General features: G+C 46.4%; 1 protein-coding gene across 1 annotated transcript in view; it reads left to right on the top strand.

Annotated features, from left to right (window-relative positions):
* The window catches only part of SORL1 (sortilin related receptor 1), a 97,643-nt gene that overhangs the window by 19,683 nt on the left and 54,643 nt on the right, over positions 1 to 23,317 (top strand). The window contains exons 4-11 of the mRNA XM_065417108.1: positions 1,730 to 1,891; positions 9,175 to 9,242; positions 10,965 to 11,145; positions 15,098 to 15,199; positions 16,614 to 16,783; positions 17,688 to 17,880; positions 19,795 to 19,912; positions 20,447 to 20,520. Coding sequence (XP_065273180.1) covers positions 1,730 to 1,891; positions 9,175 to 9,242; positions 10,965 to 11,145; positions 15,098 to 15,199; positions 16,614 to 16,783; positions 17,688 to 17,880; positions 19,795 to 19,912; positions 20,447 to 20,520 — 1,068 coding nt within the window. The remainder of the gene's footprint in view (positions 1 to 1,729; positions 1,892 to 9,174; positions 9,243 to 10,964; positions 11,146 to 15,097; positions 15,200 to 16,613; positions 16,784 to 17,687; positions 17,881 to 19,794; positions 19,913 to 20,446; positions 20,521 to 23,317) is intronic.

Raw genomic sequence — 23,317 nt, 5'->3', positions numbered from 1 at the left:
GTGTTCCTAGGGAAAAAAAAATGTACACCCAGTAATTTTATTTTCTCTAGTAGGAATCTAGACAGCTTGGTTATTATGTGCCATTTGTATAATTCTGTAAGAGCAAATTGTGCTCAGGGAGTGGGGGCAAACAGATAACTGGTTCCCACCTCCCACCCCTCCTGCAGGGTTAAAATCTAAGGCGAAAGGAAGGCAGATGGCGCGAACACGACAGCTGAGCTCAATGCTTCCTGGAAGAGGTGGTGTTAGTGGTTTCTTGGAGGTGGAGACAGGATGATGTGGAAGAAGGCTTAGAGGCGAGAATGGTGAAGACCTTAGGGTTCAACAGGTGTATGAGCAACAAACATTCTCAGCTCGTGAAAGGTGCTAAATGCAACAGAAATTCCTCTGTGCTGGAGGAGGGCCAGCCTCCGGCATCAGTCCAGGACCCCTCTTTGGCATGCAGCCTCACTCCTACAGAATGGGTCCATGAACCCTCTGTAGCATGTGGCCTGACTCCACAGGAGTTCTCTTGCATCCCACTTTCTTAAGTGGCACACAAACCCAATAATCTTCATGTTCAGTTTTCCAGCTCACAGTGTTGGAGTGGGTTAGTAATCAGTCAGTATGAATAACAGGAGTACTTGTGGCACCTTAGAGACTAACAAATTTATTAGAGCATAAGCTTTCGTGGGCTACAACCCACTTCTTCGGATGCATCCGAAGAAGTGGGTTGTAGCCCACGAAAGCTTATGCTCTAATAAATTTGTTAGTCTCTAAGGTGCCACAAGTACTCCTGTTATTTTTGCAGATACAGACTAACACGGCTGCTACTCTGAAACCAGTCAGTATGACTTCACCCATCCCTAGTCTTATCTGCTGACAGACTGTCTCCTGCCTGCCCCTGCGTCAACCCCCCCCCCCCCCCCCCCATGGGGGAAACTCCATATTTCCTCTGGGAACTTACTCCATTGTGTGATTCCATTTAATTGTGTCCCAGTGACCCCAAGTCAAGTTGTCTGAGTTTGTAAGTGAAAAGATGTAGTTTTCCCCCCCTTAACTTCCAGCCCTGAAAACTCACCTCTGGGATCTGAGAATCAGGCTGGAATCTTCCTGGCTTGTATATTAGCACCCTAAAGCCTCTGTGATTTACACTGGGGACAAGACAGGACCCGAGCATAGGAACTGAGAAACAGAGAATGAGAACCTAAGTCATCAAGTTCCGGCTTCAGTTACCCCTGTGCAACCCCCTTGTCTTCAGTGTAGTTGTACAGGTGTTACTTGGCCCTGCAATTGAAACTTAGCTAACAGTCCCGATGGTGTGGGCGGACAGCAAAGTCTCCAGCTAGCTCTGCTAGAGTCTTGATTCTGCCATGCTTACAGGAGTAAAAAGCAGCTAGGCGCTTCTTTTTCTTCCTGAGCAGAATGGACATTAGCGTGTTTCTTGTGCAGTAGCTAGGCCCCGAGACAGTGCTCTTGCCTCTTCCAGGTGCTGTCTTTAGTGTAGGTTGTGTCATATTGAACGTCCCAGGTGGCTCAGCTCCAATTCTGCTAGAATGAGTATTGCAGATACAGGATGCATTCTACTGCAGATAGGTTTACATGGTAAGCTCTCCTGTACTGCCTTTGTAGTCTGTATTCCACTGCTGGTGACTTCCTTGTTCTGTACTGTACTATCATCTTCTGCTTAGAATTCCCATTGGCTGACTGATTTTGGTTTTTGTTCCCATTTCCCCTCCCCCCTCTGCAGTACATCTTTGTGGATGCCTACACCCAGTACCTCTGGATCACCATGGACTTCTGCAGCAATATCCAGGGCTTCTCTATTCCATTCAGAGCCGCAGATCTGCTGTTACACAGTAGGATCCCTAACCTTGTTTTGGGCTTCGATAGGTCTCATCCCAACAAACAGGTGAGGAGCTGCAGTCAGAGACGAGTGCCAAGTAATGCTGCTTCTGTTGCTTTTTTGAGTACCTAAACTGTTACATCCATGTTGGGACGTTTGCTGTGAGATATGCTTGATACATGATTGAGAAGCATTTGACACCAGTCGTCTGTCCATCCATCATTTTGATAAAGCTGCTATCCATTTGGTATCCATCTTCCATCTTTCCTCCGGCGTTACAGTCAAACATGAGTAAGCAATAATACTTCAAGTGATGGTCTGTGTGTGTATGCCACACTTGGGATATGCATGCGCACGCTGCGCCTGAGTTTGGAATATGTGTGTGTGTGTGTATATATTACAAGCAGTGTCCTTTGGTCTACATAGGCAGCGTAGCTCTCCTTGTGCTCCGAATGGAGGGCATAAAAGATGGTGTGGGCTGATGCCTCTCCAGTTTCACATTCACAAAATTCATGGAGGCTGGAACTGAGACTCAGAAAATATCTGATGGAAAAGGCAATGAAGCCCCTTATCCCTCCCCCCGTGTAAATCAGTCTCAATAAACAGGCAGCGGCCCTCCGAGCACGAGCTGGGGAATGGAAGCTAAGGCTGTTAAGCCCAAGGAGAAGGCTTCACATGAGAGCAAAGGGCACTCTCACAAGCCATCTTTGTCTAAAGCTACCCTGAAGAGAAAGGATCCCTCTCCAACCCCATCGGAGTTGGGAAAGCTGGCATGTACAGGCGCCAAGGACTGGGCCCAAGTAAATCTAAGCTGGAGAAGGAGGTGCACTAGGATATGCATCCAGCGGTTCCAATATTGACTCTGATGGTGAAGACGCAAAACAGCTCCTGGTGCTCCGATCCACTTCTAGAGTTGAAGTTGTACTGGTAACAACATGGTCTGGGGGGAGCTAACTGCCATGGTGACCAGGGAATCTCCGGCTCCAATAGTGCCACCAATGGACTCTGCTCTTACTTTAGGGCAGTCTGAGATTGACGTCTCCCCAGAGGACATCTTTGCTCTTCCCTATCAGGACCATCTCTTCCCGAGATGAGAAGAGACTTTCTTCCCTCCCACCCTCAAGGCGCGGCCATTGGTCCATCGGAGGTACAGGATCCAGCTCTCTCTTGGGATGAGTCACAGGCCCTGCAGGAGTCTCTGCGGCATCAGGCGGAGCTGGAACGGGACAGGAGCCCAAGAAGATCGGGGTTCCAGCCTCTGACCAGCCATGATTGTCCAAGAGACAGGTGGTCCCCTATGCCATGGGGTCCTCCTATGCTGGTTGATCCATTCTACTGGCATTGGGGACCAGGAGAGTCCTACCCTAGTCACCCAGGATTGGTTCACGAGTCCTATTTGCCGTTGCCTGGCCATCCACAACCGGCCCTGTTTGAGTATTTGGAGGAGGAAGGTGAGCCAGATCTGACCGTTCTGGGAGCAACCTCGTCGTCTTCACCGGATGAGGCAGTAACTCCATCTTCTCTGTCTCCACCGGATGACTACAAGCAATAGCAAGCGCTCATGCACAGGCTTACGGTAGCGCAACAGATTTCGCTTGAGGAAGTCCAGGAGCCTCAGCACAGTTCACTAGACATTCTTCAGCCTTGTGGTCCCTGTCAAGCAGCCCTCTACATCAATGAAGTCATCATGGACCAGCGAAGATGGTCACACTCCTTGTTCTACTTCTGCTCAAGAGAGGGCTGAGAAGCATATTCCATCGAAGGGAGAGGGGGAAGAGGGGGGGGAAAATGTTCTCTCACCCACTGCTTAACTCTTTGGTGGTGCAGGCGGCTACAGAGCGGTCCAAGCAACACCACCCAAAGACTAGTCCCTCTGATAAGGGATATAAGCAATTAGATATAGGTGACTTGACTTCCTATGGAGAAAGATCTTCTCTTCCACCTCCCTCCAGTTCAGTTTATTGAATTATCAAGCCCTCTTGGCCAAATAGGATTTCACCAATTATGCCAAGTTTATGAATTTAAGGACGAGCTCCCTGAAGAGGATAGAGTCTGCTTCCAGGCTGCAGTGGATGAGGGTAGATTGGTGTCCACAGTTCCCTCCAGGCCGCAGTGGATGCAGCAGATACTGTGTCTAGGAGGATGGCTAGAGCCATTGTTATGAGGAGAGACTCATGGTTTCAGTCCTCAGGTTTCCCTAGAGAGGTGCAGAGAACCATCCAAAAATCTGCCCTTGGTACAACCAACCTGTTCCATGAGAAGACAGATGAGTCTTTCCGGTCCCTTAAAGACTCGAGGATGACGCTTCGCTCGGTGGACATTTATACCTCTGTTCTCAAGAGAAAACACCATTGGTGTGTGTGTAGGGCACCCCCTCAGCCTTTTTATCACCAACATCCTCAGGAACCACCACACAAGAGAGACATTTATAGACGCAGGAACCCAGCCTCTGCAACATCCACCACCACCACCTCGAACTCTATCCCCCAGGCGAAGTTTCTTTTGATGGGATTGTCAAGACCCGCTCCCTTTAGTGATGCCTCTTCATTCCCCTCCTCAGATATTCAGAGGTCGCCTTACCCCATTTGCCAGAAACTGGAGGGCTCTAACTACAGACAAATGCGTATTAGAAATTATTCATGGTGGCTCTCTGATAGAGGTGCTGGTAAATCCTACATACAACCCCCCCTTCCCGGTTCCTTTTCAGGGACCACTCTCACAAAGAGATTCTATGACAAGAGGTGAACTTCCTTCTCCTCATGGGAGCCACAGAAAGGATTCCACCTCAGCATCAAGGGAATGGATTCTATTCCCCTTACTTCCTGATTCCCCAACAAGAATGGGGGATGGAGGCCAGTTCTCTCTTTGGCTTCACCAGAGAAGGGCAACATAAAGGGCAAGGTGACAGTTCTGCCCAAGGTTTTGGACTCTCTTATCTGGTGGACAAGACTGGGAAAGGTTCCAGTGGGGATCCCTTTCTAATAGCTAACACCAGAAGAGTCACTGAGGTGGTGGCACTCATGGCAGACCCACCACATACTATCTGCTACAAAAAAAAGTCTCATTATGCCCCCACCCCAGATTCATCCCTAAAGTAATTTCCGAGTTCCATATGAGTCAGGTCATTCACTTACCTGTATTTTTCTCTAAGCCTCATGCCTTGGAAGAGGAGAGACAGCTGCATTCTCTGGACGTCCGAAGGGTTTTGGCCTTTTTTCTACAAAGAACAAAGGAATTAGAAAGACATCTAAACTATTTTTTTCCATAGCAGAGTGATCAAGGGGTCAAGCAATATTGGCGTCGAGGTTTTCAAAATGGATCTCGCGGTGTATTACCCTCAGTTACCAATTAGCTTGTGTTCCTCCACCCGGAAGGGATAAGGGCTCATTCCACCAGAGGGCAAGCTGCATCTCCGAGAGACCTCTGTACTGGAGATACGTAGCACAGCCAATTGAAGCTCTTTGCATACCTTCAGGAGACATTACACTCTGGTCCAGTCATCAACTGTGTATACAGCTGAGGGGAAAGCAGTACTCCAGTCAGCTATCACTTCTGTGTCCTTGCACCCAGCCCATGTGTGACTACTGCTTGTTAATCTCCCACCTGTAGAATACACAGCAGAACGTCACTCAAAGAAGAAATGGAGTTTACTTACCTGTAACTGGAAGTTCTTTGAGATCTGTTGTCCCTGTTTGTATTTCACTACCTGTCCTCCATCCGCTCTGCTGCAAATTGTTTGGACTGCAGGTTTAAAAAGGGAAAGTGGCCTGCACCACCTTTTATGCCCTTGACTGAGAGCATGAGGAGTTCTACAGCACATATATGGGCCAACGGACACTGCTTGTAAAAATATTCTGGATGGGGAAATTGAGGCACCCAGAGAGCTTAAGAGACTCACCCAAGATCACACAATGCATCAGGGACAAAACCAGGGTGTGAACCCAGGAGTTCTGACTTTCTGGCCCCTTCCCCAGGCACTGGGATAACATTCTTTCGCAGTTCTTCCCAATCTTACCTAATTTAAGAACGGTCAGAGAGGAAGTGGGCTCCAGTTCACCTTAAGGAAGATGTGAGCCTTATTATTTGTACTCTGCCCTGGGAAGAAGAATGGAGGCTAAGAAACACTAGACTGTTGCATGTTCTGCAGGCTTTATGATTGGCAGTGGCCAAGGGTTTGTCTTGGAAAGTCACATACCAGTATCATGTGGGTTTGTGTTTTGATATCTCCTTGCCATAATTAGTACATGGTTTCTTCACCCAGGGTAGAGCACATAAAACATCCACCATTATCCCAGCCCTACTTAGCCAGGACATTCCCTTTTAAATACATAAATGCATTTTCCCTTGGGCAGCAAGGATAAAAGTGGAGGGGTTGTTGTTTTTTGGCAGAATCAACCTTTGACAGGCTCCCCTGTGCACCTTCCCCCCAGTCCTATTGATCCACTGACTGCATCATTAGTAACTCATGCCAGATCACTGCCAATAAGTCAGGAATGACCTTTGGATCATTTACCATGGGCTGGTGGTTTTGCATTGCAAAGGTTTGCATTGCAGATGTTTGCAGTTGGCCTTGATCTGCATGTTGCTGCTTTGGCACAGATAGCATTTGGGGGGGGGCAAAGCTTTTTAAATACTTGTGCATATACCTTTTAAAGCTGGATTCCCCTCACCTAAAACACAAATTAAAATCTAGTGCTCTTTACAGTCCAATCTTCAAGTTATATACTAGGGAGCTGGATTCTGTTCTGCACCATCAGAGGTCTGGTCTACACTAGGGGGGGGATCCATCTAAATTACACAACTTCAGCTACGTGAATAATGTAGCTGAAGTCGATGTACTTGGACCTACTCACCGCGGTGTCTTCACTGCGGTGAGTCGACTGCTGCCGCTCCCCCGTCGACTCTGCCTGCACCTCTCGCGGAGGTGGAGTACAGGAGTTGATGGGAGACCGCTCGGGGGTCAGTTTATTGCATCTAGACTAGACTAGACTAGCGATAAATTAATCCCTGCTGGATCGATCGCTGCCCGCCGATCCGGCGGGTAGTGTAGACATACCCAGAGAGACAGCACAAAAGGCACAACTCAGGCATGAGTTGGAGAAAGGTAAGCTTTGTGCCACCTCTGTGTGTTCTGATTCTGGGCTGCTGCTGGAATGTGTGAAGTGAGTCCTACAATAAGGTAGAGCAGCCCCCAAACCCCTCTAACTTAAAGCAGCCTCCTCGGGGTTACCTCGTGCTCACAACCTGCGTAGTGCTGAACTCAACCACGCCTGCGCTTACTCTCAACCTGTCTACTCTGCCTGGCGTGCTCTGGATGGTCATTCAGCCCTGCTCTGCTCCTGCACCTTGGGAATTCTCCCCTAGGACTTGGCAATTGATTTGCATACCCTGTACACAGCTGGAAGGATGTATAAGGGTCAAAATTGGCCCCTATGTTTTTTTATTAGCTTCTGTCACTAGGCTAGCTGATAATGCAGAGACAGGGTTGATCTTGCAGTTAGCTCAGTTGTCCGAGTCAGAACTTTTGAGTTCTCATCTGTGTTTTGCAGCCGACTTACTGTGTGACTGGTTAGATCATTTCCCTGAATTCTAATTTACCTGTCTGTAAGACAGATAATACTTACCTTCTTTGTAAGGGTCTACATTAAGGTTTGCAAAAGCTTTTGGATATCTGCAGAAGAAAGGTGCCATGGAAGCACAGAGTAATATTTTAGAGGATTAAATGAATGTGCCGTGTTTCTGAAATGGAAAGGACCAAGACTAATGCTCACACATCGCTTCTATCAGGCACAATCAGACATCACTGTTCTGCTAGATCAGTAACCAGTCCTTAGTCACTGTACTGCAGACTGTTACAGCCTTGTACTCTTAATTCCGAGCTAAAGAGCTTAATTCTCTGCTCTGTATGTGCTGAACTACATTGCTAATGGGTGGCAGTGGTGCATTTATAAGTCATGCTAGATTTATTGGTGATCACTGCCTTTTTGAAATCAAACTGTTACACTGAACATTGGGTCTGGAATCTGGCTGGTTCCAGGCACAAACCAGCAAAAAATGTAATTATTGTGATTTAAGTGCCAACATTGTGGTTGGTATTGTAATAGAAACAGAGAGCAAGACGGCCTCTGCTCCTGAGGTTTCACGCTTGCTATTGCTTTCACATTAGAAGTTATGCCTAATTGTGATTAACCTCCTGCAAGGACATCTCTGCAGGCAGTAATATGGCATCTGTCCAGGCTTTAGGACTGTACATTCACTTGAACCTGGCATCTGACTCCTGCACATTTATACATCTACAAGCAGATAATTGTTGCTCCTGGCAGCATTCATTTGTAGAGTAGTCATGCATGGAGCTGCTTAGAGTGAGAATCCAGGTCCACATGCTAGCCCTGCTTATCTAGTGTATGATTTGGGAGAAAGAACAGATTTCCAGAATTGAGCCCTTTAGTTTTTAATCCAGCTTCAGTAAGGATTTAGGCTCCAGTGCAGGGGTAGGCAAACTTTTTGGCCTGAGGGCCACATCTGGGTATAGAAATTGTATGGCAGGCCATGAATGCTCATGAAATTGGGGTTGGGATGCAGGAGGGGGTGTGGGCTCTGGGCTGGGGCAGGGAGTTGGGGTGTGGGAGAGGGAGGGTTCTGGCTGGAGGTGCAGGTTCTAGGGTGGGGCTGGGGATGAGGGAGTTGGGGGTGCAGGAGCGTGCTCCAGGCTGGGACCAAGGGGTTCAGAGGGCAGAAGGGGGATCAGGATTGGGGCAGGGGGTTGGAGCATGGGGGGGGTGAGGGCTCTGGCTGAGGCTGCGGGCCCTGGGGTGGGGCCAAAAATGAGGAGTTCAAGGTGCGGGAGGGGTCTCCAGGCTGGGGCAGAGGAGGGGGTCAGAGTGCAGGCTCTGGGTGGCGCTTATCTCAAGCAGCTCCTGGAAGCAGCGGCATGTCCCCCCTCTAGCTCCTATGCGGAGGTGCGGCCAGGCGGCTCTGCATGCTGCCCTGTCCACAGGCACTGCCCCTGCAGCTCCCATTAGCCGCAGTTCCCAGCCAATGGGAGCTGTGGGGGTAGCGCTTGGGGCAGGGGCAGCATGCAGAGCCCCCTGGCTGCCCCTAAACATAGGAGCCGGGGGGGGGGGGGGACGACGACATGCTGCTGCTTCTGGGAGCCTTGGCATGTGTGCGCCAAGTGGCCTCAGACCCCGCTCCCCGGCTGGAGTGCGGGAGCAGGGCAAGCCCCAGACCCTGCTCCCCAGTGGGAGCTCGAGGGCTGGATGTGGCCAGTGGGCTGTAGTTTGTCCACCCCTGCTCTAGTGCCTAGAGTATCCGAGTCCCACCTGTGTCTCTGACATTTTGTATTGCAGCTCTGGCAATCTGATGATTTTGGGCAGACCTGGATAATGATTCAGGAACACGTGAAATCTTTTTCTTGGTATGTATTGGATCTTTGAGTCTCTGTGGAACCTTTTCCCCTTTATGTCCTCCCAGGCCTCATTACTTCTCCCCCGTCCTTTGTCAAGAACTCAGGCATAAAAGACGCTGGCAAGTATTAAGATACAGAACTCCATTCTCCCCCAAAGTTAACTCTGTAATAAGTGGCTATCATAGATCACAGCAGTTTACCATAGGGATATGGGGCAGAAGCATGACAGAAGAAAGCTAACAGTACTTGAAGCTTCTCCAGCTTTTCACATATTGTGTCCCCACAACTTTCACAAGCTAAGCATTATTAAGCTGTGTTGATATTTGGATAGTCTGCGAAGGAAAAACCAACATATAGCAAATACTGGTGTTGGTGAGACAATATGTTGCCCCTGTCAGTTGGTTTTAAACCATGAGTCTAAGGGACATGGACTGTCTTTTTCTTCCATGTTTGTACTGCACCTAGCACCTGGAATACTGATCTAGGACTAGAGCCCCTCGGCACTGCAGCAAAATGTGTAATACTAAGAGGCACTTTTAAAAAAACATGTTTAAAACTTACTGTTCATGAAAGATCTTGTAGCAATTTTTAGCAAGAGTAGGGGTGTCTTGCCCAAAAATCTAACTCATGTGGTTATTCTGCAGTTTCAAGTAGAGACCGTGTTCTCCTTCACTTCCTGTCCTAAATGGTTGTTGTGCACTGTTAAACAGCTGCAGCAAAATATCAGAATCAAGATCTGTTGTGTGGGTCTGAGGGGACAGTTTTACTCTAAAGCTTAAAAGGTCTTTCATTCAAAAGACTTGATCCTGCTCTCATTGCAGTTAATGATTAAACTCCTATTGACATGAATGGTACGGGATCAGGCCTTAATAGAGCTAATGAAAGTCCCTTGAGATCAAAACTACTTACATCCATTTCATGCCATCAATTTGCAGTGAAACTTGCACTAAGGGCCCCATTTCCAATTGGGAGGTGATTTTTTGCTGGTTCCTTAAGTGGTCACTATAAATAGATTTCAGAGTAGTAAACAAAAAATAGCACCTGCTATCCAGTTATCGATTGCTCTGCCATTGTGATTATTTTTGTTGTCCAGTACAAGAATCTATCAGTTTCTAACTAGCAGGTTTTTTACATTCTAGTGATAAGTAACTTGTAACTTGCCTTGATAAATCTCTAAAACAGGCACATGGGACTGAACCAAAACCATCTCTCTGTACATCTTGAACATTACTTATTTATTAAATTTAATCAAATACTCCTCTTATAACTTGTATGGGGGTTGGGGAGAAAATGATTGACTTTCAGACAGATGATGATGAAAGAACAAGGAAAAAAATAATAAAATGTTAGCAATTTCCTTGTTTTTCAACCAGCTGTTGAGCTGCTTAATTGGTCTTTTCAATGTATCTTGAACATCAGTTAAAAATATGGGGGGGAAATGTCAGATATTTTTGAAGTTGTCACCCTTTATTTTGACCAGCTGTTCTGTGAGTGGTTTGAAAATACAAATCAGAATTTAGATCCAAATTTTGCAAATGACCTCTCTTTATAATGAGGTGAACCAAAACCTCCAGATCTCATCATCTAACTTTGGGGTGTTCAAAATTCTGATCCAGGTTTTGAGGTTTGAGCCCATCTCTTGTTAAATGACTTGCTTAGAAATACCTGGTGCTATCTTGATAGTGGGGTGAGCACAAAAATAATATACCTGCTTTCTTTCTTTTATACAAGGGGCATTGACCCATATGATAAACTGAATACAGTTTACATAGAACGACATGAGCCTACAGGGTCCTCAACTATAATTCGCAGCACAGATTTCTTTCAAACCAGGGAAAATAAAGAAATCATTCTGGAAGAGGTTGAAGACTTCCAGCTCAGGGACAAGTATCTGTTTGCCACAAAGACTGTGGTAAGTAGCATGTAAGAAAAATCACTGTGTAGGTGGATGTATTACATTGATCTGCTGGGTGACCTTGGGCAAGTCACTTCACTGCCTCAGTTTCCCTGAAACATAGGGATACTGACCTACTTTGTAAAGTGCTTTGAGATCTATAGATGAAAAGTGCTATATAAGGAGCTAGGTATTATGATTATTGAATCCCATCTAACACCTTTTGAAGTCAGTGGAAGGACTCTGATTTCATGGAACTGAATTGGGCTCTGAATATTCAGTACAATAACAGATAATACTTCGCTAGTCAGGCTCCATTAGTGACAGAACAGAAGTAAGGGAACATACTTTAAGCCTTTAGGCAAAACATTAAAGATTGCGTAAGGTCATTGTCAGTTTGAGAAGGAAAAATTGGCTGAGTTAGTGAGCTGACTTCATTATCCTTTAGCGATTGGCACTCAGCTTTGTGCTTTCCAAGAGATATACAGCTCCTGACACCAGGGGTGAAAATAAAAAACCCACAGCATATTAATATACAGCACCCTGGACATGCCAGTCAGTACTTCTGCTGAGAGCTGACACACATTTGAACGAGTCGTCTAGAGAGATGATTAGAGCATTTAGCAGGGCTAAAACTATGCATACTGCTGCATCAAAGTACTTTGAGATGTTCTATTGAGTCCACTGTAAAAGCACCACCATGCTGTGTGGATAAATACAGGAGTCCAATCTCCAGGGCTGTTCATTTGGCATCTTACCCTAGCACACATGAACAAGAACGGCTAAATGGCTCTGTTGGAAAGACACAGTCTAAAATGACCGGATAGACCAAGTGTCAGTATTTTTCTTTAACAATGTGCAGTTCAGGGTTGATAGGAGATCGGCTTGGAACAGCAGTATTTTTATATATTTATTTGATTTTAGTGAGGTAGGCAGAACTAGGTCAGGCTGCAAAGGGCTGGAATTCTGGCAAGAAAGAACTAGATGCTTATAAGTAAAGGGAAGGCAGAAATTGACGATAGTGGGGTGGAGCTAGGGAAAGAGGATATATGCCTGCAATAATTTAGTTAGAAGGACACAAGTCAAATAATTAAGGCCACTAAATTGACTGACTTCAAAATTATTCTAATCTGATCTGAAAAGCTTTATTCCCCCCCCCCCCCCGAATATAAACACATTATGTTTTTATCCTACCACTATCAAGACATTTTTAACAATCCAGCCCCTAGTCACTTTTCTGTGGTTCCCCCAAAATGTTTAATGCTTCCTGTGCATTAAGTAGCGAGCATACACCGGAGCTAGAGTAATGTTTACCCTTAGCCATGTGAATACGCTCAACAGGTAAAAGCATGTCTGAAGAGAATGTTTGAAGGACACTTTCAATTGCTAAAAGTTACATCCTGCAAAAACTGAAGCCCTCAACTTTTTGAATATATCGAGCTGGCACTGGGTCTGTTCCAAAGCGGGATCAGGCCCTGAGTCATCTGAGAGAGTTAAGATATTCTCGTTAGCTTTATTGTCAATGGGAGCTGCATGCTTTTTGGTGCTAAATTAACCCAAATAGGAAGCAAACATCGCAAATTTGTACTCAGAGTTTCCTCGTTCTTCTGAGAGATACAGGCCTTTGTCCCCCACGTCTTTCTTATATTGCCCCCATTACCTTAGTATCTAAGCTCCTCATAATCTTTAATGCATTTTTCCTCACAATGACCCTGTGAGGGAGGGTAGTGCTATTATACCCATTTTACAGCTGGGAAACTGAGGGACAGAGAATATAAATGACTTGCCCAAGGACATACAGTGAGCCTGTGGCAGAGCAGGGAATTGAACCTGAACCCTAGACTAGTGCCTCAATCATTGGATCAGCCTTCTTACTACTGTCGAACTGGCATGAGATCAGTCCCCAACGTTGCAGATTTGGGGAGAGAGGTTTTCAGGATGTCCCCCTGCCCATTGTTCCCCTTTGCAATATAGTTATAACAATCTGAGCACTTTTGAGTAACAGAGAAGAAAATTTGCTATTTTAAAATATCCAACTTGGGAGCATGAAGTTTAGCAGCATCGCCAACCCTAAATGTTCAAAATTCCCAAGTCAGGTCCTAAAAAATCATGAGATTGGCTTAAAAATTATGAGATTTTAAACAACGTAATAAAATTTAAGGTTTTTTTGGTTTGCCTTCTGGATTTTTAGCCTTTAGGGTTCACTGAGTCACATTTTCAAGTTTTCCTCTGCAACCATAAAGGTTGGGGGGGGGGGGGGGGAGTTGAGTCTCACGTAATCCCATGACTCCTGGAGCTGGGGCTTTAAGTCAAACAACAACTATTGTGAGAATTGCAATACAATTGGGTGAGTTGGCAACATTGAGTTAGGCACCTAAATCCATAGTTAGGCACTGTAACAGGGGCTCAATGTGTCAAGTGGGGCCACCCTCATTTGCCCAGTGTGGGGTTGATACACCCCCTCACACAGTTGTCAGGATTGCCTGTTGAGTCAAACAGTCATGATCAAGGGGCTCAGGACTCCTTGCAGGACTGAGCAAACAGTCAGTCTGCAGCCCCTGAGCCTCCTGGCTGGGGCAAATAAAAGCAGTTGGGGATCTGACCCTCTGTGCAGGGCAGAGTGAACAATCAGTCTAAATCAGGAGTCCCCAGTAGCCATGCCTAGTGGTAAGTGCTGTGGGGAGGGGAACCCTAGGGCACTGGGTTCTGACCCAGGGCCCTCTGAAGCCAGTAAATTCCCCATTAAGCATCAGCTCCTAATACATTCCCTGGGTCAGTTCCTACCATAAAGCCCATCTCAGGCATCTCCTGGGCTGGCAGTGACTCAGCATCTATCAGACTCTGCAGTCGGCTGGTCATCTGCAGCATAATTCAGCTTCATGGTCCCAACAGCCTGGCGAGTCAACGGTTCCTCTCCAGGAGCCTGCAACACATGTCCTTTTTCCTCCTCCACTAGCCCCAACTGAGCTGGGCTGCCTCCTTTTAGCTGTCCCCTCCACCTGGAGCATGTGCAGCGGGGGAAAGGGTGTGGTCTCCTAGGCCCACAGTGATTGGTCAGCCCCTGTTTGCTCAGTGGGGCTTGATACATCTGGTTACAGGCATCTTCACTGCCTGGGTGCCAAGCACCCTTGACTCCATTTCAGTGGGAATTGTGGGTATTCAGCAACTCAGAAAATTAGGCCACTTATTTTGGAGCCTAGATACAGATTTAGGTGCCTAACTTAGACATCCCAGGTTTGGAAATTTTGGCCATGATTTTTATAACACGATACTCATCCCTAAAACAGTAAACATCAACATTAAAGCATTGAGGCTAGTCTGCAAAGGGCATAAATAAAAACAGACGTGAATTTCATGCAGTTTGGTTGGAAGAACTATGGGAGGAAAACATCAGCCTTTGACAGCCTGGCTAATCAGTTGAGAGGTGGGGTTGTTTCCAGCTTCCAAGAGAGTGCTCAGAACAATGAAGAATCTAAAGCCTCGATGCTGTGCATTTGAAAGGGATCTCACTCTTCTTTCTCAAAAAGACCGAGAAATCCCCAACAGGTTCAAGCTAGTTTTCTGGCCAATCTATGTGATTTCCAAGGCTCCTGTTTCCTTAGTTAGCACTGACAGTATATGGGGCAAATAGATGAATAAATTGCAGAGAGGTTGCTATGTTACCAATAATAAGATCTCATCTGCTGGCATAGGGGACATACAGTTTTCAGGTTTCACAATCACAGGGAACAGTTAAGTCATTTTTATGTTTTTAGTATCCTAGTACCTCAGGATCCCATCCAAACTAGCCATCAAGTTACTGTGTTGTGGTTTTTTTTGGAGAGTGGGTAAGGTATTTGCTTGCTTTTTCTACTGTTGAGTTTGTTAATTTGTATCTGCTCTGTCTTTAACCTGTTTTATAGGTATATTATTTTATTGTGAATTTAGGAATAAAAAAAAGATTCCTAACATTTTTTCCTCCTCTTCATAGCATTTATTGGGCAGCCAGCAGCAAACTTCAGTCCAGCTCTGGGTTTCCTTCAACCGCAAGCCAATGCGAGCTGCGCAGTTTGTAACCAGACATCCAGTAAAGGTAAAATGGAGTTGATTTATGGCATCTACTTATTCCTCCCTCAGCCAAAGGCACCTTCGCTGTGTATAGGATCCAAATAGCAATTTTACTCGTTAACTAGTAACTGCAGTAGCTAGATTGGTAGCAAAGGTAGTCTTATTCTATACTTAGTTCAAAACAGTTTGGCCTTCTCATGTTTGGAATGGAATGGAAGCAAAGTGTCACAATGATCCTGCTGTTTACACAGGAGTAACTTTACCCATGCGCATGATGCCTATTGATATCAATGGGACTACAGACAAGAGTAAAATGACTCGTGCATACGTGTTTGCAGGATCGAGGCTGAGAGAGCCGAGAAAAATAGTTCTGACCATTTTTTTTAGGCAGAGGTTTTTAAATTAGTGTGATCTAGAGGGGAATGGCCTCTGGATTCTAAATACTGACAGCACTGCTGTGTCCCAGAATCTCATTGTCTGGGGGGGGGCCTTCTCTCCCCTCGTGCAAGGGCCTGTCACAATAACCCTGGAAACTGGAGGCGTATGGGGGCTGCTCCCTGCTAGCACCGTTGTGGATACATCCCAGCCCAAATAGAATAGTGTCATGGAATAGACAGGGAATAGAGTAGTGTCATGGCCCACCCACCTTCTACACCAGCCTGTGGAGCTGGCTGGCAGCAGATGGGACGAGCTGAGCTTGCAGCACTTTGCAAAAGGACCGTGCAGTGTACACGTGTCCCCCTCAGGGGTGGGGGGGAAGCTGGGGAAGGATTGTGCCTCCTGAGAGTGTGTGTGTAAGCTCAGTGTGGGCCAGTGCTTTTGACAGAACAGTCTGGTCTGGAATGTTTCACGCTCTGCCACGCAGAAGGGGCACAGTGGCTCAATCAGGGTTTCAAAGACCCCTGTGATATTATCCCAGCAAACCCAGAGATGGGCTGGCACCGCTGATTCTGCCACTTCCCAAAGCAGGAGCGCACAGACAAGCGCCCTGCTGCCTTCGTGATATTTGCTGAGGTGTACGCACAGCATTCGGCAAATAAGCGGGGCATGTTCTGTGCTCGAGGCGTTGACAGCCTTGTTCAGATCTGAACAGAAATGGGCCAGGCACAGATACGGCTTGGCGAACCAGTGTGAGCAGGATGAATTTTAAGAATGCTGCCGTGCTAATCTTTGTTGGACTTCTTTGTGGACAGACTGCACTTTGAGGAGGGGTTTGGTGGAGGAGGAGGGGGAGAGAGAGAGAGATCACGTGTGCGAGAAGCAGAGGGGAGAAATTTGTTTGCCAAGTGGAAAAGCTGTTTTCGGTGGAGGGAGGAGGATTTATTTTTAGGCACCTTAGAGGAAACAACAAACAGTGGAGGGTAGGAAAACCTCCCAGTGTGTGTCTATGTAAGTGATGGATAGGCTGAGCGAATTAATGTCTTTGACCGCCCCCTAAGGAATACTACATTGCGGATGCATCCGAGGACCAGGTGTTTGTGTGTGTCAGCCACAGTAACAACCGCACCAACCTCTACATCTCAGAAGCAGAAGGCCTGAAGTTTTCTCTGTCTTTAGAAAATGTGCTGTACTACAGCCCTGGAGGGGCGGGCAGCGATACCCTGGTCAGGTAAGGAGGGCTGGGCCGGCTTGATGGGACTCCCGTGGCTGGGTGGCTTGAGGAACTCAAGATGGGGTTCATCTGGGAGAAGATGCAACATAGTGGGTAGCAGTAACCTCACAACTCCCCTAAAAGGTAGGCATTATGCCCATTTTACAGAGGAGGTGGAGTTAAGTGGTTCATCCAAGATCACAGAAGAAGTTAGTAGTAGAGCTGAGATTAGATCTCAGGAGTTCCGGGCTCCCACTCCTATGTTTAGACCAGGTCCTTAGGTGTAACTCCATTGTGTTAATGGCGTAAGACCAGCATGAGTGAGCGGAGCATTATTCCCTGTCTCAGGGCAGGTCTTCACTACAGGGGGGGGGGTCGATTTAAGATACGCAAATTCAGCTACGCGAATAGCGTAGCTGAATTTGACGTATCGCAGCCGACTTACCCCGCTGTAAGGACGGTGGCAAAATCGACCTCCGCGGCTTCCCGTCGATGGCGCTTACTCCCACCTCCGCTGGTGGAGTAAGAGCGTCGATTCGGGGATCGATTGTCGCGTCCCGACGAGACGCGATAATTCGATCCCCGAGAGGTCGATTTCTACCCGCCGATTCAGGTGGGTAGTGTAGACCTAGCCTCAGTCTGAAGAACCTACACTGTGAGGAAGGTACAGAGAGATTGGGGCTTCTTCTTACTGGGGGCTTTGAGGTGACTCAGTAGAAGCATTTGATGAAAGGGCTCAGTATAGTCGACAGAGGTAAATTAGTCACTCTCGTTCAGTAAATTGGCTTTCCATGCTTTGTTTGATCTGGATATTTCTCTGAGGAGAGAGGCCCCTGACGTTGAATGTACCTGTGCGTTCTCCCCCAGAATCCCAGCCCTTACTGCAGTTAACCAAATGACCCACACATGCATTCCGTTGCAGGTATTTTGCCAACGAGCCTTTTGCAGATTTCCACCGTGTCGAGGGCGTGAGAGGAGTGTACATTGCCACCCTGATAAACGGCTCGTTCAGCGAAGAGAACATGAGGTCTGTCATCACCTTTGACAAAGGTGGAACCTGGGAATTCCTGCAGGCTCCGGCATATACGGGTTATGGAGAAAAGATAGATTGCGAGGTAACAATGAGTAGAACCCGGTGTTTGGGAGGGGGAGGGGGAGGCAGGGAGCATTTTTAACCTCCTTGTTTCCCCTTTGAAGAATTGTTGGGTCAGTCATTAACCATTTGTTCCCTTGGAAGGATCAGCGCAGGAATAAAAAGGAAAAGAACGGTGACAAAAATGAAAACGTAATCTGTTTTATGAAATGTCCGGTCATCAGTCCCTGTGGTATAGCCTGTGGTTGAATGATCATTTTAAAGGGAATTAGATTACAAACAGGGAGGGTGGAGACCAGGGTTAAGCACCCTACAGTACTAAAAGTGTCAGAGGATCTTGGGAGACAGGACCTTGGTTTGATGTAGCGGTCAGAACGATGGCACCTCCAGCAGCCCCCTGCATCATCCTGGAGCACTAGGTCAGTACTGGGGCAGGAGCCTTTCCACTCATTTCCCTAGCCGGCTGGTTAGAGGAGGCCGATATTAGCCTTGATTGTTGATGAAGCTTCTGTGTGTCTACTGTAAAGAGAGGAAATGCCAGTTACAATGGAGTCAGTTGAAAGGATCTGGGGTGGTACCAGTTTGAAGACATTGTGGGTGAACTCCTGGCCCTGTTGAAGTCAGTGACAAAACTTCCATTGACGTCAGTAGGGCCAGGATTCCACCTGTTGTCTCAATATCAAATCACACAGATGCTAAAAATATAGGGCTCGATTTCGCTTAGCGTGGGGTAAGAGGGTTTAAGGATTGCCCTATCTTTTTGGATCCCGCATTTGGATGTACGTTATCTTATCGGAGACCACTAGCCCTGCTCCCTGGCCGGCTTCACTGCCAAGTCTAGCCCCCCAGTCGGGGGCCAGGCACAAGGACCTGGCGTGGGGAAGTGGCTTGATGCACTGAACAAGCATGACATATTTAAAAGGCCTCCTCGTTGTGAAAGTCTCTTAAACGTTAAGCAGATTAATCTGGACAATAGAACACTTTCTGCGTGTCTGTTAGTGGCTTTTTTATTACAATGCTGGGAGATTTTTCCCTTGTGTTCTTCAGGATTTTTTCCCTTCCAAATGTAGCTTTTAATGAATGTTTTGAAGGTCACAGTTTTTCTAGGCGTTGTAAAGATTACAGTGGAGGCCCCTTTTATTTTTTTTTTATTATTCAGAAAAAATAAATGATACATTTAGTTGCATTTTGCAGGGCACTGAAAAAACCCAGGACACATTCCCTGCAAAAGGAATTTCATCAGAAGAGTTCACTATAGGCAGATTTTACATCATATAATCTTATTGGTTTCTTGGCTTTTCTATGGTGGGGTCTTTGTAGTATCTGAGCACCACACGTAGACCTGTGAATTTATCCTGTGAGGTAGGGAAGCATTCTTCTTCTTCTAGATGGGGAAACTGAGGCATGGAGGTTTGTTCCTGGGGGAGTTCATTGCACAGTCTTGGGCCAGCTCTCTCTTCTGTACAGACAACCTTTACCCTTATTGAAGAGATTTCCATTTTGCCAGAGGAGCAAAAATTTCCACCGTGGTCTTCATGCTGGATCCTTAGTGGGTCCTTTAGATATCCTGGGCCCAGGCCATTGCTTGCCTTGAAGGACCAAGACCATGAACTTGATTCGATAGTCTGTGAGAGCTCAGTGTAGGGAGAGGAGGGCAAGTGTGATGTGCTCATGGTACCTTCTGTTGCTGAGGTGACACGCTGCAGCGGGCTGTACCAGTTGGAGTTTCTGAAACGCTGAAGGCTTTATGCGCAGGTACATCACATTGCTGTAGTCCAGCTGAGAGGTGACCAAGGTTTCTTCTCTAACTTACGGGGGTGTTGGAAGGTTGAATTTACAAAGGTTTGGGAAGCATTTTGAGATGCTCACATAGGATCATGGCACATCGAATGCCTTTTACAATGGCAAGTGGCATAGTGTGTTTTTTCTATTCCAGTTTTCAAAGGGCTGCTCTCTTCATCTGGCCCAGCGACTGAGTCAGCTGCTTAACTTCCAGTTGCGTAGGATGCCCATTCTCTCCAAAGAATCTGCTCCAGGACTGATCATTGCCACAGGTATATTTTTCTCGAGAGCCTGATCCTGTGAGTTCCTATTGACATCTATTAAAAACATTGTTTGTTACAAAAAAATCAATTAAAATATGAATTTTGCAATCCTTTGTCCTCAGCACTCCTTATACAATTATTACTACATATAAATTTCACCACCCTATTGCTGGAGGTAGAAACCCATTACACGCTTTGTAGTCTGTTCCTGCCTCTCTCAAAATGAAGGCTTTTTTAAAGCATACAGGGACTAATATCTGACTCACGGTTTTATTGCAGAAGGCTCACTCTATTGAACATTTCAAACAGAGCCGATTTCATCTGGCCGTACTTATCTTGATGTCGTTTTCCTGCTTGCTTTTAAAACCTGCAATCATCTTTTAAAACTTCTTATTTAAAGGAACTCATTGATAGTATGAAAAATTAACTCCTCCAAAACAACTCATTTGATTACAAATAAAAAAAAATAGCTCAGAGGGGGCTGAGTTTGTTTTAAGAAACCCGCTAAGAAATATCAGGAAAAATGATGCTCTCATTTCTTAGGCTCGGTGGGCAAGAACATGGCAAGCAAAACGAACGTGTACGTTTCAAGCAGTGCAGGAGCGAGGTGGAGAGAGGTAAGGATACCATTTGCATTGAACTTGCATGGCGGTTTGCTCTGTGGGGCAAGCATTGCTATATTAGTCTGTAACTATTATATACAGTACATTATGTATTAAAGGTGGCTGACACATCCTTAATTCACACCCCCAACACAAACCAAGTAGCTTTCGTTGAAATGTGCGGAATACCCTAGAAACGGAATTAAAAAGGGCTTTGAGCTTACAACCAATGTTTCCTGGTCCTACTTACTCTGACAGATGCTACAGTATGTGTTATTCTGGCGATGCCATTTCATCTATAGAAGGGCTTGGAACAGTGGAAAGCACCAGTTTTCTCTTCTGTATTGCACGGTTCTGCAAGACATTTTCCAAGTGTGTTAAAGATGCCTGTGTACATAGATGTCCACATGTATGCAAAACATCATTTATTAAAATAGTTTAAAACCATTTAAAAATTGGCAAAACTAAGCAATATAGAGTTAAAGGTGGCACAACATACAGCTAGAGCCTTCTGGGGCTGGACTAGAAAGACCAGCTTGATGCAGCTGGACCATCAGTCAGAGTGGGTGGTTAGGAAGTTTGGCCTTGTGTTAAAGGCAGTGAACTCCAGCTGAGGAGATCTGCATTCAGTTCTTAGCTCTGCTACAGACTCCTTGCTTGCAAACTTGGGCAAGTCACTTAGTCAAGAGAGATTCAACTTCAGTCCCCATCTGCAAAGAGAGACAGTATCATTTCCTCTGTTTTTCTTGTCTGTCTAGATTGCAAACTCTTTGGGGCAGTACCTAGCACAGTGGAGGCCTGATGTCAGTTGGCACCTCTAGGTGCTATTGTAATGGAAATAATAATAATAGCACATACTGGGGCATCCCTGAGGATTGCTGAATTCAGGGGACCCGGGGAAGCGAGAATAATGTTTACATTCCTCTTGTGCTTAATGCTGTTTTCATCTGGATTTTCAGAGGCATCAGACATGTTGGATTAAAGCTTTTGATGTACCTATTTATATGTCTTCTATGTTTGAGTGTTGCCCTCTTAAAATGCAGACAAAACTCAGAGAAAACTCAGGGCTTTCTGCCTGTCTGAGTGGCTGAGAAGCCCCTTGGCATCTTCCAGTGGAATGAGATGTTGTTCTCAGTTTACGGGTGTTGAATGTTCTTTACTAACTGGGTGTTCTGGTCTGTGGCATGGTTTGTGGTCTGTCTGTACATTTTGCTGTTAGTGTAATATGGTGTTTCAACATCTGTAAACTGTTTAATCCTGTGACTAAAACGGCCTCCTTTTCCTCCCAGTAAATGCTGTGCGGTTTGGTTAATGTTTGGGCCGCAGTGGGAACACGCCGCTGTTTTTGTTACTGCCGAGATACAACCTTGTCCAAAGAACCCCTGTCCTTGAAAGCATGTACATATCAAAGATTCAACCTAGGAAAGGCAATGGGGGAGCCGTGTTCCTTCACGTAGGAACTTGTGGGGTGACTTGGAAGTGTTTGATCTTAAAAAGCAAGACAGCCACATGCATTCTTCCTGTTCTGACTTGACCTTGCACAGGGAGGGCTCCATGTAGAAGTACAAGGTAAAAATGTGATGAGTAAGAGAGGGAGCTTCAGTTCACAAAACCCTGGCTTCTGAGTTACTCAGTGGGGTTGTTTAAATCTTCCTCTTTGTGCAAAGAGGGGAGCAGAAGGGAAATGACTGAGCACTTTTGAGTTTGCAACTGTGCAGGAGTGACCTCAGTTTCTGCCTCTCGTTTTTGGCAAGCAGCTGTGTGAAAATCATCTGCTCCAGCCTGGAAAGCGCAGTGGTCTGTAGAATGCTGATATTGTTTCAAAACAGAGCTCCGGGTGGGTCTGATGCACGACAGTGCTTCTTCTTGTGATGGATGTGTGAACTGGCTTTTGGACCATTTAACATGTGGTTTCCAAGCACCCTTTGGCTTCTTAGTATTGAAGAAACATCACAGACTCGAACACAAAATTGGCTGAAATCCTGGGAAACCAACCAGTCTCCACTCAGCTCACCGGAAGGTTTGCAAACACAACAAACTGCTCTAGATTCAGGGGGCTTCTTTCGTTTACACTAGTGCAGCTCCTCTCACTTCGGTGAAGTTATTCCTGATTTTCACCAGTTTAAGTGAGAGGAGAATAAGGGTCCAGGGTCCTGTTCTGCTCTTGGTTACAGCTGTGCAAATTCAGAGTAACTCTGCTGCGGTCTAGATAATATTTAGTCCTGCCATGAGTGCAGGGGACTGGACTAGATCAGGGATTCTCAACCTTTTTCTCTCTGAGGCCCCCCCCAACGTGCTATAAAAACTCCACGGCCCACCTGAGCCACAACAACTCTTTTTCTGCATATCCAGTAGATTAAAAGCCAGGGCTGACATTAGGGGGTAGCAAGCAGGGAAATTGTCTGGGGCCCCCGCAAAGCTAAGTTGCCCGGGCTTTGGCTTCAGCTCAGGGTGGTGGGGCTTGGGCTTTGGCTTCAGCCCCGGGCCCCAGTGAGTCTAACGCTGGCCCTGCTCTCTGGTCTGTTTTGGTGGCCCCCCACTGGACTAGATGACCTCTCGAGGTCCCTTCCAGTCCTATGCTTCTATGATTCTAGGCTCTCAGTTGACCCCAGACCACAGCCTGTAAACACTTGAGTCTCTATTGCTGCAGCCCAGGAGACCTGAAAGTCAGCATGGTTCAGACACCCAGTTCTTATAGAGCGTTTTTCATAGCAAGGATTTCAGCTCTGATTCAGCAAAGCTTCAATTGGACTTCAGCACGGGATGAATACACTTAAGGACTCAGATGAATGAGAGCCTTTGTGGTTATATG

The sequence above is a fragment of the Emys orbicularis genome, chromosome 15 (assembly GCF_028017835.1).
Source record: "Emys orbicularis isolate rEmyOrb1 chromosome 15, rEmyOrb1.hap1, whole genome shotgun sequence".
NCBI classification, from domain to species: domain Eukaryota; kingdom Metazoa; phylum Chordata; order Testudines; family Emydidae; genus Emys; species Emys orbicularis.
Note: the sequence above shows the minus strand (reverse complement) of the source record. Positions and strands in the feature narration are given on the sequence as shown.